The 15,466-nt window shown below is 54.3% G+C and overlaps 1 protein-coding gene across 1 annotated transcript in view; it reads left to right on the top strand.

Moving 5' to 3' along the window:
• Window positions 1-1,635: 1,635 nt before the first annotated feature.
• The window catches only part of LOC144950979 (rab proteins geranylgeranyltransferase component A 2-like), a 48,670-nt gene continuing 34,839 nt past the window's right edge, over window positions 1,636-15,466 (top strand). Inside the window, 9 exon segments of the mRNA XM_078881170.1 lie at window positions 1,636-1,738; window positions 2,511-2,577; window positions 4,035-4,110; window positions 5,350-5,504; window positions 9,392-9,498; window positions 10,261-10,439; window positions 13,103-13,219; window positions 14,703-14,747; window positions 14,749-14,824. Of these exon segments, the coding sequence (XP_078737296.1) occupies window positions 1,687-1,738; window positions 2,511-2,577; window positions 4,035-4,110; window positions 5,350-5,504; window positions 9,392-9,498; window positions 10,261-10,439; window positions 13,103-13,219; window positions 14,703-14,747; window positions 14,749-14,824 (874 nt within the window). The 5' untranslated portion in view covers window positions 1,636-1,686.

Genomic DNA, 15,466 nt, shown 5'->3' with positions numbered 1-15,466 from the left:
AACAACAATATCAACGCAACAACAATGTCAACAACACAACATCAACACAACAACAACAATATCAACGCAACAACAATATCAACACAACAACAACACAACAAACAATATCAACACAACAACAATGTCAACAACACAACATCAACACAACAACAACAACAATATCAACGCAACAACAATATCAACACAACAACAACAATATCAACAACAACAATATCAACGCAACAACAACAATATCAACGCAACAACAATGTCAACAACACAACATCAACACAACAACAACAATATCAACGCAACAACAATATCAACACAACAACAACACAACAAACAATATCAACACAACAACAATGTCAACAACACAACATCAACACAACAACAACAACAACAACAATATCAACGCAACAACAATATCAACACAACAACAACACAACAAACAATATCAACACAACAACAATGTCAACAACAACAATATCAACACAACAAAAATGTCAACACAACAACATCAACACAACAACACAACAACATCAACACAACAACATCAACACAACAACATCAACACATCAACAACACAACGACATCAACACAACATCAACACAACAACATCAACACAACAACACAACAACATCAACACATCAACAACATCAACACATCAACAACACAACGACATCAACACAACATCAACACAACAACATCAACACAACAACATCAACACAACAACACAACATCAACACAATAACAACAATATCAACACAACAACAATATCAACACAACATCAACACAATAACAACAATATCAACACAACAACAATATCAACACAACATCAACACAACGTCAACAACACAACGACATCAACACATCAACACAACATCAACAACACAACAACAACACAACGACATCAACACAACGACATCAACACAACATCAACACAACAACATCAACACAACAACACAACAACATCAACACATCAACAACATCAACACATCAACAACACAACGACATCAACACAACATCAACACAACAACATCAACACAACAACATCAACACAACAACACAACATCAACACAATAACAACAATATCAACACAACAACAATATCAACACAACATCAACACAATAACAACAATATCAACACAACAACAATATCAACACAACATCAACACAACGTCAACAACACAACGACATCAACACATCAACACAACATCAACAACACAACAACAACACAACGACATCAACACAACGACATCGACACAACATCAACACAACAACATCAACACAACACAACAACACAACAACATCAACACAACACAACAACACAACAACAACACAACATCAACACAATAACAACAATATCAACACAACAACAATATCAACACAACATCAACACAACATCAACAACACAACAACAACACAACAACATCAACACAACATCAACAACACAACGACATCAACACAACATCAACACAACATCAACAACACAACAACAACACAACGACATCAACACAACGACATCAACACAACAACACAACAACATCAACACAACAACACAACAACAACAAACAGCACTATCATCAACAACACAGGTGACCGCCAGCGTTTAGTGGCGCTAACCGCTGCGCCACCGCTCCCTGCAGACCACGCCCACAAACCCGCCCGGTGACGTCACCCCATTCCCCGCCCACCCCTTACAAAGATGGCCGACCTGCGTCTAGGAGATCGCTTCGATGTCGTCTTACTTGGCACGGGTAAAACTTAATCTTTGCACCTTTTTAAAATTATCGTGTTTCTCTCGCTCGATCTCTTTCTTCTTTTACCTTCAGACGCGGCCACAGCGCGCGGCTGTCGTCGCTGTCGAGCGGAGATGTGCCGCTGTCGGGGGATTGTTACCGCCGCTCGGATAGATTCCGTACCGGGGAAGGGGCGTCTTCCCCGGTACGAGTCCACCGCTAACGACCGTAGGCCTCTACGGGAAAATTGTGAAGTCATTTTTTTATTTCTGTTGTTTTTACATTTGAAGACGTGCGAAATGAAATGTTCAATCGAGAGGTCTTTTTAGTCGCAGTGTAAACTGTACTACATACAAAGAACTGTCGTTTTGTAATAAAATATCGAGTGGTTATTTACAATTAGACAAGCCAGCCGAGGACGGAACTGGGCGTGTAAACACATGGGGAGCGGTGGGTGCAGTGGTTAGCGCACTGCACATTGAGCCCGGTGGGCTGATTTCGAGACCCGTTCACGACCAACAACAGCGGCGAATATCTGAATCGGTTGTGGGCCTCTGCTAGGTCGACTCAGGCATAAATTGGTACCCGGTGCGGTGTCTAAACATCAGCACTGGGGATATGACGGCCGTGGTGCTGGCCACTGACCCACCCACCCACCCACTCACCCACTCACTCACCCACTCACCCACTCACCCACCCACTCACCCACCCACCCACTCACTCACTCACCCACTTGCCCAAACAGTCTGTTGAGGCTACACGGGGGCTATTTGTCTTTGTGTCTTATCAGGTTTGCCGGAGTCTATTGTAGCGGCAGCATGCGCACGCGTCGGGCAGAGCGTTCTACACCTCGACAGGTGACAGCACCACCATCACCTGCCCCATCACCACTATCACCTGCACCTGCCCCATCACCACCATCACCTGCACCACCATCACCTGCACCATCACCACCATCACCTGCACCACCATCACCACCATCACCTGCACCATCACCTGCACCACCATCACCACCATCACCTGCCCCACCATCACCACCATCACCTGCCCCATCATCACCATCACCTGCCCCATCATCACCATCACCTGCCCCATCATCACCATCACCTGCCCCATCACCACCATCACCTGCACCATCACCACCACCATCACCACCATCACCACCACCATCACCACCATCACCTGCACCACCATCACCACCATCACCATCACCACCATCACCTGTACCACCACCTGCCCCACCATCACCACCATCACCTGTACCACCACCATCACCACCACCATCACCATCATCACCTGTACCACCACCACCATCATCACCACCATCACCTACCCCACCACCATCACCAGTCCCATCACCACCACCACCATCACCTGCACCACCATCACCACCATCACCTACCCCACCACCATCACCAGTCCCATCACCACCACCACCACCATCACCTGCACCACCATCACCTGCACCACCATCACCACCATCACCTGCCCCATCACCACCATCATCACCTGCACCATCATCACCACCATCACCTGCCCCACCATCACCACCATCACCTACCCCACCATCACCACCATCACCTGCACCACCATCACCACCATCACCACCATCACCTGCCCCACCATCACCACCATCACCTGCACCACCATCACCACCATCACCTGCCCCACCATCACCACCATCACCTACCCCACCATCACCACCATCACCTGCACCACCATCACCACCATCACCTGCCCCACCATCACCACCATCACCTGCACCACCATCACCACCATCACCTGCACCACCATCACCACCATCACCTACCCCACCATCACCACCATCACCACCATCACCTGCACCACCATCACCTGCACCACCATCACCACCATCACCTGCACCACCATCACCACCACCATCACCTACCCCACCATCACCACCATCACCTGCACCACCATCACCACCATCACCTGCCCCACCATCACCACCATCACCTGCACCACCATCACCACCATCACCTGCACCACCATCACCACCATCACCTGCCCCACCATCACCACCATCACCTGCACCACCATCACCACCATCACCTGCACCACCATCACCACCATCACCTACCCCACCATCACCACCATCACCACCATCACCTGCACCACCATCACCTGCACCACCATCACCACCATCACCTGCACCACCATCACCACCATCACCTGCACCACCATCACCACCATCACCTACCCCACCATCACCTACACCACCATCACCACCATCGCCTGCACCACCATCACCTGCACCAGGTGTGTGTGCGTGTTGTGTGCGTGTGTGCCACAGGAGGGATTACTATGGAGGGAACTGGGCGAGTTTTAATCTTCAAGGGCTGCAGGACTGGATCAGAGACTGCACCACGGTTAGTGATGCACCACCACCCCCACCACGCGACAAAGGCAAAGATGCCCCGTGTAGCCTGTAACAGACTGTAGGGGCAAGTGCTGTTAGCAAGCAGCAGCACCTATGAAGGCCGGAACGGCACACGAGGGGGTGGGTGGCTAGCACCAGGCCCGGCCGCCTTTGTCTCCCCAGTGGCGATGTTTACTGCACACCGCAGCAGGTAACTGATTTGAGGCTGAGTCGACCTAGCGGAGGCCCAGTGCCGTTTCAAATAATCGTCACCGGTGTTAGCCGTGAGCGGGAATTGAACTCGGGATGCCGGGTTTGTAGCGCAGCGTGGCGCTAACCACGACACCACCGCTTCCCATCACCCTACATACGCACACAGACGCACACAGACACACACACACAGACGCACACAGACGCACACAGACGCACACACACACAGACACAACACAACACAGCCGCCATTCCCCACTAAGTGGCGGTGACGTCACCACGACGCTTGTGCCAGGCCATGTGCACCTTGAGGCTACCACGTTAAGTGTCGAATGCCCGCTGGCAGGAGGTCACGGGGCAGACCCAGCAGGCGCCACGGGTCGACTGACTGAGATGACTGGCAGATGCACCACCTGTGTCCCCTACTGTGTCAACTTGCTGTGCTTTAGCCACCCGGCGTTCCGCTCGTTGTTGTGAGCGTTATACACACACACACAGACAAAGACCCATCCTCTCCCCCGTATAGCCTTCAACAGACCGTGGGTGCAAGCGCCGTTGGCGAGCAGTAGCAACAGCAGTAGCAACAGCAGTAGCAGCAGCAGTAGTAGCAGCAGTAGCAACAGCAGTAGCAGTAGCAGCAGCAGCAGCAGCAGCAGCAACAGCAGCAGCAGCAGAAACAGCAGCAACAACAGCAGCATCAGTAGCAGCAGCAACAGCAGTAGTAGCAGCAGCAGCAGCATCAGCTGCAGCAGCAACAGCAACAACAGCAGCATCAGTAGCAGCAGCAGCAGCATCAGTAGCAGCAGCAGCAGCAGCATGAGTCCGGGCCGCAAGATTCTGTGCTCCCCACGCCCCGTCTCAGCGTCTTCCGTTCTCCCCCCCCCGCACCCCCCTCGCACCCCCCCCGCACCCCCCCCCCTCTCACCTCCCCCTGCACCCCCCCCTCACCACCCCCCGCAACCCCCCCCCGCACCCCCCCCCCCGCACCCCCCCCCCCCTGCACCCCCCCCCGCACCCCCTCCCCCCCCGCCGCACGCAGGGAGTGGCGGTGCCGCGGCGAGCGCAGGGCGAGGAGGGGGAGGAGGAGGGGGTGGGGGGCGACCCGGCCCGGGGCGACGCCGGTGAGACGCTGGTGCCGCTCAACGGCGACGATGGCGGCGACATTGGCGACGTGGAGGTGTTCTACTACGAGAGGTGGGGGGGGTGGGGGCGGTGTAGGTGATGGGGGTGGTGATGGGGGTGGTGATAGGGGTGGTGATATTGGTAGTGATAGGGGTGGTGATGGGGGTGGTGATGGGGGTGGTGATAGGGGTGGTGATGGGGGTGGTGATGGGGGTGGTGATGGGGGTGGTGATGGGGGTGGTGATATTGGTAGTGATAGGGGTGGTGATAGGGTTGGTGATATGGGTGGTGATGGGGGTGGTGATGGGGTTGGTGATAGGGGTGGTGATGGGGTTGGTGATATGGGTGGTGATATGGGTGGTGATAGGGGTGGTGAAAGGGGCTGGGGTGGTGATATTGGTGGTGATATTGGTGGTGATAGGGGTGGTGATAGGGGTTGGGGTGGTAATAGGGGTGGTGATAGGGGTAGTGATATTGGTGGTGATTGGGGTGGTGATAGGGGTGGTAATAGGGGTGGTGATAGGGGTAGTGATATTGGTGGTGATAGGGGTGGTGATAGGGGTTGGGGTGGTAATAGGGGTGGTGATAGGGGTGGTGATATTGGTGGTGATTGGGGTGGTGATAGTGGTGGTGATAGGGGTAGTGATAGGGGTTGGTGATAGGGGTAGTGATAGTGGTGGTGATAGGGGTAGTGATAGGGGTGGTGATAGGGGTGGTGGTAGGGGTGGTGATTGGGGTGGTGATAGTGGTGGTGATAGTGGTGGTGATAGGGGTAGTGATAGGGGTGGTGATAGGGGTGGTGATAGTGGTGGTGATAGGGGTTGGTGATAGGGGTTGGTGATAGTGGTGGTGATAGGGGTAGTGATAGTGGTGGTGATAGGGGTAGTGATAGTGGTGGTGATAGGGGTTGGTGATAGGGGTGGTGATAGGGGTGGTGATAGTGGTGGTGATAGGGGTTGGTGATAGTGGTGGTGATAGGGGTAGTGATAGTGGTGGTGATAGGGGTTGGTGATAGGGGTTGGTGATAGTGGTGGTGATAGGGGTTGGTGATAGGGGTTGGTGATAGGGGTAGTGATAGGGGTTGTGATAGGGGTTGGTGATAGGGGTTGGTGATAGTGGTGGTGATAGGGGTAGTGATAGGGGTGGTGATAGGGGTAGTGATAGGGGTGGTGATAGGGGTAGTGATAGGGGTGGTGATTGGGGTAGTGATAGGGGTGGTGATAGGGGTAGTGATAGGGGTGGTGATAGGGGTAGTGATAGGGGTAGTGAGTAGTGATAGGGGTGGTGATAGGGGTGGTGATAGGGGTGGTGATAGGGGTGGTGATAGGGGTGGTGATAGGGGTTGGTGATAGGGGTAGTGATAGGGGTTGTGATAGGGGTGGTGATAGGGGTAGTGATAGGGGTTGGTGATAGGGGTGGTGATAGGGGTGGTGATAGTGGTGGTGATAGTGGTGGTGATAGGGGTTGGTGATAGGGGTTGGTGATAGGGGTGGTGATGGGGGTGGTGATAGGGGTAGTGATAGGGGTAGTGATAGGGGTTGGTGATAGGGGTGGTGATAGGGGTGGTGATAGTGGTGGTGATAGTGGTGGTGATAGGGGTTGGTGATAGGGGTTGGTGATAGGGGTGGTGATGGGGGTGGTGATAGGGGTAGTGATAGGGGTAGTGATAGGGGTTGGTGATAGGGGTTGGTGATAGGGGTGGTGATAGGGGTTGGTGATAGGGGTAGTGATAGGGGTGGTGATAGGGGTTGGTGATAGGGGTAGTGATAGGGGTGGTGATAGGGGTTGGTGATAGGGGTGGTGATAGGGGTGGTGATAGGGGCGGTGATAGGGGCGGTGATAGGGGCGGTGATAGGGGTGGTGATAGGGGTGGTGAAAGTGATAGGGGTGGTGATAGGGGTAGGGGTAGTGATAGGGGTTGGGGTGGTGATAGGGGTGGTGATAGGGATAGTGATAGGGGTGGTGATAGGGGTTGGGGTGGTGATAGGGGTGGTGATAGGGGTGGTGATAGGGGTTGGGGTGGTGATAGGGGTAGTGATAGGGGTAGGGGTAGTGATAGGGGTTGGGGTGGTGATAGGGGTGGTGATAGGGATAGTGATAGGGGTGGTGATAGGGGTTGGGGTGGTGATAGGGGTGGTGATAGGGGTGGTGATAGGGATAGTGATAGGGGTGGTGATAGGGGTTGGGGTGGTGATAGGGGTGGTGATAGGGGTGGTGATAGGGGTGGTGATAGGGGTTGGGGTGGTGATGGGGGTAGTGATAGGGGTAGGGGTAGTGATAGGGGTTGGGGTGGTGATAGGGGTGGTGATAGGGGTAGTGATAGGGGTGGTGATAGGGGTTGGGGTGGTGATGGGGGTGGTGATAGGGGTGGTGATAGGGGTAGTGGTAGGGGTAGGGGTAGTGATAGGGGTTGGGGTAGTGATAGGGGTGGTGATAGGGGTAGTGATAGGGGTGGTGATAGGGGTTGGGGTGGTGATGGGGGTGGTGATAGGGGTGGTGATAGGGGTAGTGATAGGGGTAGTGATAGGGGTAGGGGTGGTGATAGGGGTAGTGATAGGGGTGGTGATGGGGGTGGTGATAGGGGTAGTGATAGGGGTAGTGATAGGGGTAGTGATAGGGGTAGGGGTGGTGATAGGGGTAGGGGTAGTGATGGGGGTTGGGGTGGTGATAGGGGTAGTGATAGGGGTAGTGATAGGGGTGGTGATAGGGGTAGGGGTAGTGATGGGGGTTGGGGTGGTGATAGGGGTGGTGATAGGGGTGGTGATAGGGGTAGTGATAGGGGTAGTGATAGGGGTAGTGATAGGGGTGGTGATAGGGGTAGGGGTAGTGATGGGGGTTGGGGTAGTGATAGGGGTGGTGATAGGGGTAGGGGTAGTGATGGGGGTTGGGGTAGTGATAGGGGTAGTGATAGGGGTGGTGATGGGGGTGGTGATAGGGGTGGTGATAGGGGTAGTGATAGGGGTAGTGATAGTGGTGGTGATAGGGGTAGTGATAGGGGTAGTGATAGGGGTGGTGATGGGGGTGGTGATAGGGGTAGGGGTGGTGATAGGGGTGGTGGTAGGGGTAGGGGTGGTGATAGGGGTAGTGATAGGGGTGGTGATGGGGGTGGTGATAGGGGTAGTGATAGGGGTAGTGATAGGGGTAGGGGTGGTGGTAGGGGTAGGGGTGGTGATAGGGGTAGTGATAGGGGTGGTGATGGGGGTGGTGATGGGGGTGGTGATAGGGGTAGTGATAGGGGTGGTGATAGGGGTAGGGGTGGTGATAGGGGTGGTGATAGGGGTAGGGGTGGTGATAGGGGTGGTGATAGGGGTAGGGGTGGTGATGGGGGTGGTGATAGGGGTAGGGGTGGTGATAGGGGTGGTGATAGGGGTAGTGATAGGGGTAGGGGTGGTGATAGGGGTAGTGATAGGGGTAGTGATAGGGGTAGTGATAGGGGTAGGGGTGGTGATAGGGTAGGGGTGGTGATAGGGGTAGTGATAGGGGTGGTGATAGGGGTGGTGATAGGGGTAGTGATAGGGGTAGTGATAGGGATAGGGGTGGTGATAGGGGTGGTGATAGGGGTAGTGATAGGGGTAGGGGTGGTGATAGGGGTAGTGATAGGGGTAGTGATAGGGGTAGGGGTGGTGATAGGGGTAGGGGTGGTGATAGGGGTAGTGATAGGGGTAGTGATAGGGGTGGTGATGGGGGTGGTGATAGGGGTAGTGATAGGGGTAGTGATAGGGGTAGTGATAGGGGTAGTGATAGGGGTAGTGATAGGGGTAGGGGTGGTGATAGGGGTTGGGGTGGTGATTGGCAGCAGTGGCAGGATGATGATGGTCACGGCCGGGAGCGGAGATGGAGGCTGTTGTCGGCGTGGAACACAAGCCGCTGGTTGTCACAGCGCTCGATCGGCGCAGTCATTTTGCACGTGCCTCGCTGCGTGCAAATCTTTACCCACTTTTGCCGTCCTTACTCTCTAGCGAAGACGCCGTTCCATCTGAAGAGCACGACCCCAAGCAGCAGCAGCTGCAGCAGCAGCGGGAGCAGCAGAGGAAGGGAGAGAAGGAACCAAGTGCCGAAGCTGGAGGTATCCCACAATGCACCTGGAAGGAGGTCACGTGTTTTTGCTGAAGGGGGCGGCACTTGTGGGTGATGCGCAGTGATTAGAAGTGTACCCATAGATCTGTGCGGCGGTCACCCATAGACTCGCACAGAGACCCGTAGACTCACACAGAGACCCGTAGACTCACACAGAGACCCGTAGACTCGCACACAGACACATGGACTCGCACAGAGACCCGTAGACTCACACAGATACCCATAGACCCACACAGAGACCCATAGACTCGCACAGAGACCCGTAGACTCGCACAGAGACCCATAGACTCGCACAGAGACCCACAGACTCACACAGAGACCCACAGACTCACACAGAGACCCGTAGACTCGCACAGAGACCCGTAGACTCACACAGAGACCCATAGACCCACACAGAGACCCATAGACTCGCACAGAGACCCATAGACTCACACACAGACCCATAGACTCGCACAGAGACCCGTAGACTCGCACAGAGACCCACAGACTCGCACAGAGACCCACAGACTCGCACAGAGAGCCACAGACTCGCACAGAGAGCCACAGACTCGCACAGAGACCCACAGACTCACACAGAGACCCACAGACTCACACAGAGACCCACAGACTCACACAGAGACCCGTAGACTCACACAGAGACCCATAGACTCACACAGAGACCCGTAGACTCACACAGAGACCCACAGACTCACACAGAGACCCGTAGACTCTGATGGCCCCCTGTCTAATTGGTCATCTCGTTTGATTGCAGCCAGTGGCGATGAAGGGTCGGAGGTCAGAGAGAAGGCAAAGGAGGGTGACTCGGGGTCGGAGGTTACGGCGACAGGCGACCAATCAGAGGGGAGCGCCGGGCGCAAAACTGCAGCCCTTGTCCATTTTTCCGACGTCGTAAAGAACGGACGACGCTTCAACATCGACCTCGCTCCGAACGTGAGCCTGGGGGGATGCACCTCATCACCGTCAACATCGTCATCAACATCTTCGTCATCAACATCGTCATCATCAACATCGTCGTCATCATCGTCGTCAACATCGTCGTCAACATCGTCATCAACATCGTCGTCATCAACATCGTCATCAACATCGTCATCAACATCGTCGTCATCAACATCGTCATCAACATCGTCATCAATATCGTCATCAACATCGTCATCAACATCGTCGTCAACATCGTCGTCAACATCGTCATCAACATCATCATCATCACCATCAACATCGTCGTCAACATCGTCGTCATCATCATCGCCATCAACATCGTCGTCATCAACATCGTCGTCATCAACATCGTCGTCATCAACATCGTCGTCATCAACATCGTCGTCATCAACATCGTCATCAACATCATCGTCGTCAACATCGTCGTCAACATCGTCGTCATCAACATCATCATCGTCATCATCATCACCATCAACATCGTCGTCAACATCGTCGTCAACATCGTCGTCATCATCATCGCCATCAACATCGTCATCAACATCGTCATCAACATCATCGTCATCAACATCGTCGTCATCAACATCGTCGTCATCAACATCGTCGTCATCAACATCGTCATCAATATCGTCATCAACATCAGCGTCGTCAACATCGTCGTCAACATCGTCATCAACATCGTCGTCATCAACATCATCATCATCGTCATCATCATCACCATCAACATCGTCGTCAACATCGTCGTCAACATCGTCGTCATCATCATCGCCATCAACATCGTCATCAACATCGTCATCAACATCGTCGTCATCAACATCGTCGTCATCAACATCGTCGTCATCAACATCGTCGTCATCAACATCGTCGTCATCAACATCGTCGTCATCAACATCGTCATCAATATCGTCATCAACATCATCGTCGTCAACATCGTCGTCAACATCGTCGTCAACATCGTCATCAACATCGTCATCAACATCATCATCATCGTCATCATCATCATCGCTGTTATCGTCATGGTTATTATCATCCTGTAGACATCAGCATTGATGCGAATGATCATCATCGTCAATTGAGATCATCGCAACTAACATCATCGTCCGTTGACATCATCGACATCATCGGCATCGTCACGGGAAACGTCTGAGCGTGCGCGTTTGTCCGTGCGACATTGTGGGGAGTGGTGGTGCAGCGGTTAGCGCTACGCTGCGTTACGAACCCGGCGACCCGAGTTCGTTGAAGAATATCTGAGCCGGTCCTGAGCCTGCGCTTGGTCAAACGAGTACCCGGAACGTCGTGAGAATTGTATTTTATTATGTTTTATTTTTATTATTTTATTATTTCCCTTCTACGTGACTTTACCGAAAGAACCAAGGAGACGAATCCCTGCAGTCACGAAAGAAGCTTTAAATCGAAATTTTATGAAGTTTTATTTTTATTATTTTATTATTTCCCTTCTACGTGACTTTACCGAAAGAACCAAGGAGACGAATCCCTGCAGTCACGAAAGAAGCTTTACATCGAAATTTTATTATGTTTTATTTTTATTATTTTATTACTTCCCTTCTACGTGACTTCACCGAAAGAACCAAGGAGACGAATCTCTGCAGTCACGAAAGAAGCTTTAAATCGAAAATTTTATGAAGTTTTATTTTTATTATTTTATTATTTCCCTTCTACGTGACTTCACCGAAAGAACCAAGGAGACGAATCTCTGCAGTCACGAAAGAAGCTTTAAATCGAAATTTTATGAAGTTTTATTTTTATTATTTTATTACTTCCCTTCTACGTGACTTTACCGAAAGAACCAAGGAGACGAATCCCTGCAGTCACGAAAGAAGCTTTACATCGAAATTTTATTATGTTTTATTTTTATTATTTTATTACTTTCCTTCTACGTGACTTTACCGAAAGAACCAAGAAGATGAAAGTAATTGTAATTTTTTCATTTGCTACACAGCCGGATAATCCGACACCCGGTCGTTCGTAAAAGTCGAAGGCGGTATAGTACTATAGTGATAGAGCAAGTGCAGAATCACTGAACCGTAATTGATGGCTATGAAAGCGTTTAGCGCGGAGCCCTTGAAAGTGCAGGGCCCGTAGCATTTGTAGCTACTTGTGCTACGAGGATAATCTGGCACTGGTGGTGTGTAGTAAACATCGCCACTGGGGAGACAAAGACGGCTGGGCGTGGTGCTGGCCCACCCACCCCCTCGTGTGCCGTGCCCGCCTTCATAGGTGCACTTACTCCAACAGTCTATTACGTGTGTGTCTGTGCTTGTGTCTGTGCGTGTGTCTGTGCGTGTGTCTGTGTGCGCGTGTGTCCGTGTGTGTCTGTGCGTGTGTCTGCGTGTGTGTGTGCGTGCGTGTGTGCGTGCGCGTGCGCGTGTGCGTGTGCGTGTGTGTGCGTGCGTGTGTGTCTGTGTGTGCGTGTGTGTGTGCGTGCGTGTGTGCGTGCGTGTGTGTGTCTGCGTGCGTGTGTGCGTGTGTGCGCGTGTGTGCGTGTGTGCGTGTGTGCGTGTGTGCGTGTGTGCGTGTGTGCGTGTGTGCGTGCGTGTGTGCGTCTGTGCGTGCGTGTGTGCGTGTGTGCGTGTGTGCGTGTGTGCGTGCGTGCGTGCGTGCGTGTGTGCGCGTGTGTGTGCGTGTGTGTGCGTGCCCAGTGCCTTTATGCACGTGGCCCCCTGGTGGAGCTCCTCACCAAGTCCCAAGTGAGCCGCTACGTCGAGTTCAAGAGCATCACGCGCCTCCTCACGCTGCTCCACGGACACGTGCAGCAGGTGGGGGCACGGGGGAGGGGGGCCACCCGCGTGACCCACGACCCACGTGACCCTTGACCCGACACAGCCTGACCCAATCTGCTTTCTTCAGACCCACGACCCACGTGACCCTTGACCCGACACAGCCTGACCCAATCTGCTTTCTTCAGACCCACGACCCACGTGACCCTTGACCCGACACAGCCTGACCCAATCTGCTTTCTTCAGACCCACGATTCAGACCACCTTTCATCAGACCCAAGCCGAACTACTTTCACTAGCCCCTCTGTTCTGCCCGACCCAAACCTGACCCGACACTTTCATCGGAGCCATGACGATCATCAGCCAGCATGGGCAACACGGGGGGTGGGGTGGGGGGGGGATCTTTGTCTTTGCCGTGGGGGGGAGGTGGTCACAGGTGCCCTGTTTGCTCGCAGCACTTGCCCCGACAGTCTGCGTGGGCTACGCGGGGGATCTTTGTCTTTGTCTGTGGCGGGGGGGGGTCACAGGTGCCCTGTTTGCTCGCAGCACTTGCCCCGACAGTCTGCGTGGGCTACGCGGGGGATCTTTGTCTGTGGCGGGGGGGGGGGGGGTCACAGGTGCCCTCTTTGCTCTCAGCACTTGCCCCGACAGTGTGCGTGGGCTACGCGGGGGGATTTTTGTCACAGGTGCCGTGCTCTCAGCACTTGCCCCGACAGTCTGCGTGGGCTACGCGGGGGATCTTTGTCTTTGTCGTGGCGGGGGGGGTCACATGTGCCCTGTTTGCTCGCAGCACTTGCCCCCGACAGTGTGCGTGGGCTACACGGGGGATCTTTGTCTTTGCCGTGGGGGGGGGGGGGGGGGTACGGGTGCCCTGTTCGCTCGCAGCACTTGCCCCTGACAGTGTGCGTGGGCTACACGGGGGATCTTTGTCTTTGCCGTGGGGGGGGGGGGGGGGGGGGGGGTACGGGGTGCCCTGTTCGCTCGCAGCACTTGCCCCGACAGTGTGCGTGGGCTACGCTGGGGATCTTTGTCTTTGCCGTGGGGGGGGGGGGGGGGGGGTACGGGTGCCCTGTTCGCTCGCAGCACTTGCCCCGACAGTGTGCGTGGGCTACGCTGGGGATCTTTGTCTTTGCCGTGGGGGGGGGGGGGGTACGGGTGCCCTGTTCGCTCGCAGCACTTGCCCCGACAGTGTGCGTGGGCTACGCGGGGGATCTTTGTCACAGGTGTCCTGTTCGCTCGCTAGCACTTGCCCCGACAGTGTGCGTGGGCTACGCGGGGGATCTTTGTCACAGGTGTCCTGTTCGCTCGCCAGCACTTGCCCCGACAGTGTGCGTGGGCTACGCGGGGGATCTTTGTCACAGGTGTCCTGTTCGCTCGCAGCACTTGCCCCGACAGTGTGCGTGGGCTACACGGGGGATCTTTGTCTTTGCCGTGGGGGGGGGGGGGGGGTACGGGTGCCCTGTTCGCTCTCAGCACTTGCCCTGACAGTGTGCGTGGGCTACGCGGGGGATCTTTGCCACAGGTGCCGTGCTCGCGAGCTGACGTGTTCTCCAGCCGCCTCGTGTCCGCTGGCGGAGAAGCGGCTGCTCATGAAGCTCCTCGAGCTCGCCCTGCACCACGAGCAGCGAGCACACGAGTACGCAGGTGCGGGGGTTGTCTGTGTCTCTGTGTCTCCCTGTGTGTCCCTGTGTCTCCCTGTGTCTCTCTGTGTCTCCCTGTCTCTCTCGCCCTGCACCACGAGCAGCGAGCGCACGAGTACGCAGGTGCGGGGTTGTCTGTGTCTCTCTGTCTCTCTGTGTGTCCCTGTGTCTCCCTGTCTCTCTCGCCCTGCACCACGAGCAGCGAGCGCACGAGTACGCAGGTGCGGGGTTCGTCTGTGTCTCTGTGTCTCTCTGTGTGTCCCTGTGTCTCCCTGTGTCTCTGTGTCTGTCTCCGTGTCTCTCTGTGTCTCCCTGTCTCTCTCGCCCCTGCACCACGAGCAGCGAGCGCACGAGTACGCAGGTGCGGGGTTCGTCTGTGTCTCTGTGTCTCTCTGTGTGTCCCTGTGTCTCCCTGTGTCTCTCTGTGTCTCTCTGTCTCTCTCGCCCTGCACCACGAGCAGCGAGCGCACGAGTACGCAGGTGCGGGGTTGTCTGTGTCTCTGTGTGTCTCTGTGTGTCTCTGTGTGTCTCTGTGTCTCTCTGTGTCTCCCTGTCTCTCTCGCCCTGCACCACGAGCAGCGAGCGCACGAGTACGCAGGTGCGGGGTTCGTCTGTGTCTCCCTGTGTCTCTGTGTCTGTCTCCGTG

This window comes from Lampetra fluviatilis, chromosome 60, assembly GCF_964198595.1.
Source record: "Lampetra fluviatilis chromosome 60, kcLamFluv1.1, whole genome shotgun sequence".
Taxonomy (NCBI): domain Eukaryota; kingdom Metazoa; phylum Chordata; class Hyperoartia; order Petromyzontiformes; family Petromyzontidae; genus Lampetra; species Lampetra fluviatilis.
The sequence above is the reverse complement of the archived record's forward strand: the minus strand, read 5'-3'. Positions and strand labels throughout refer to the sequence as shown.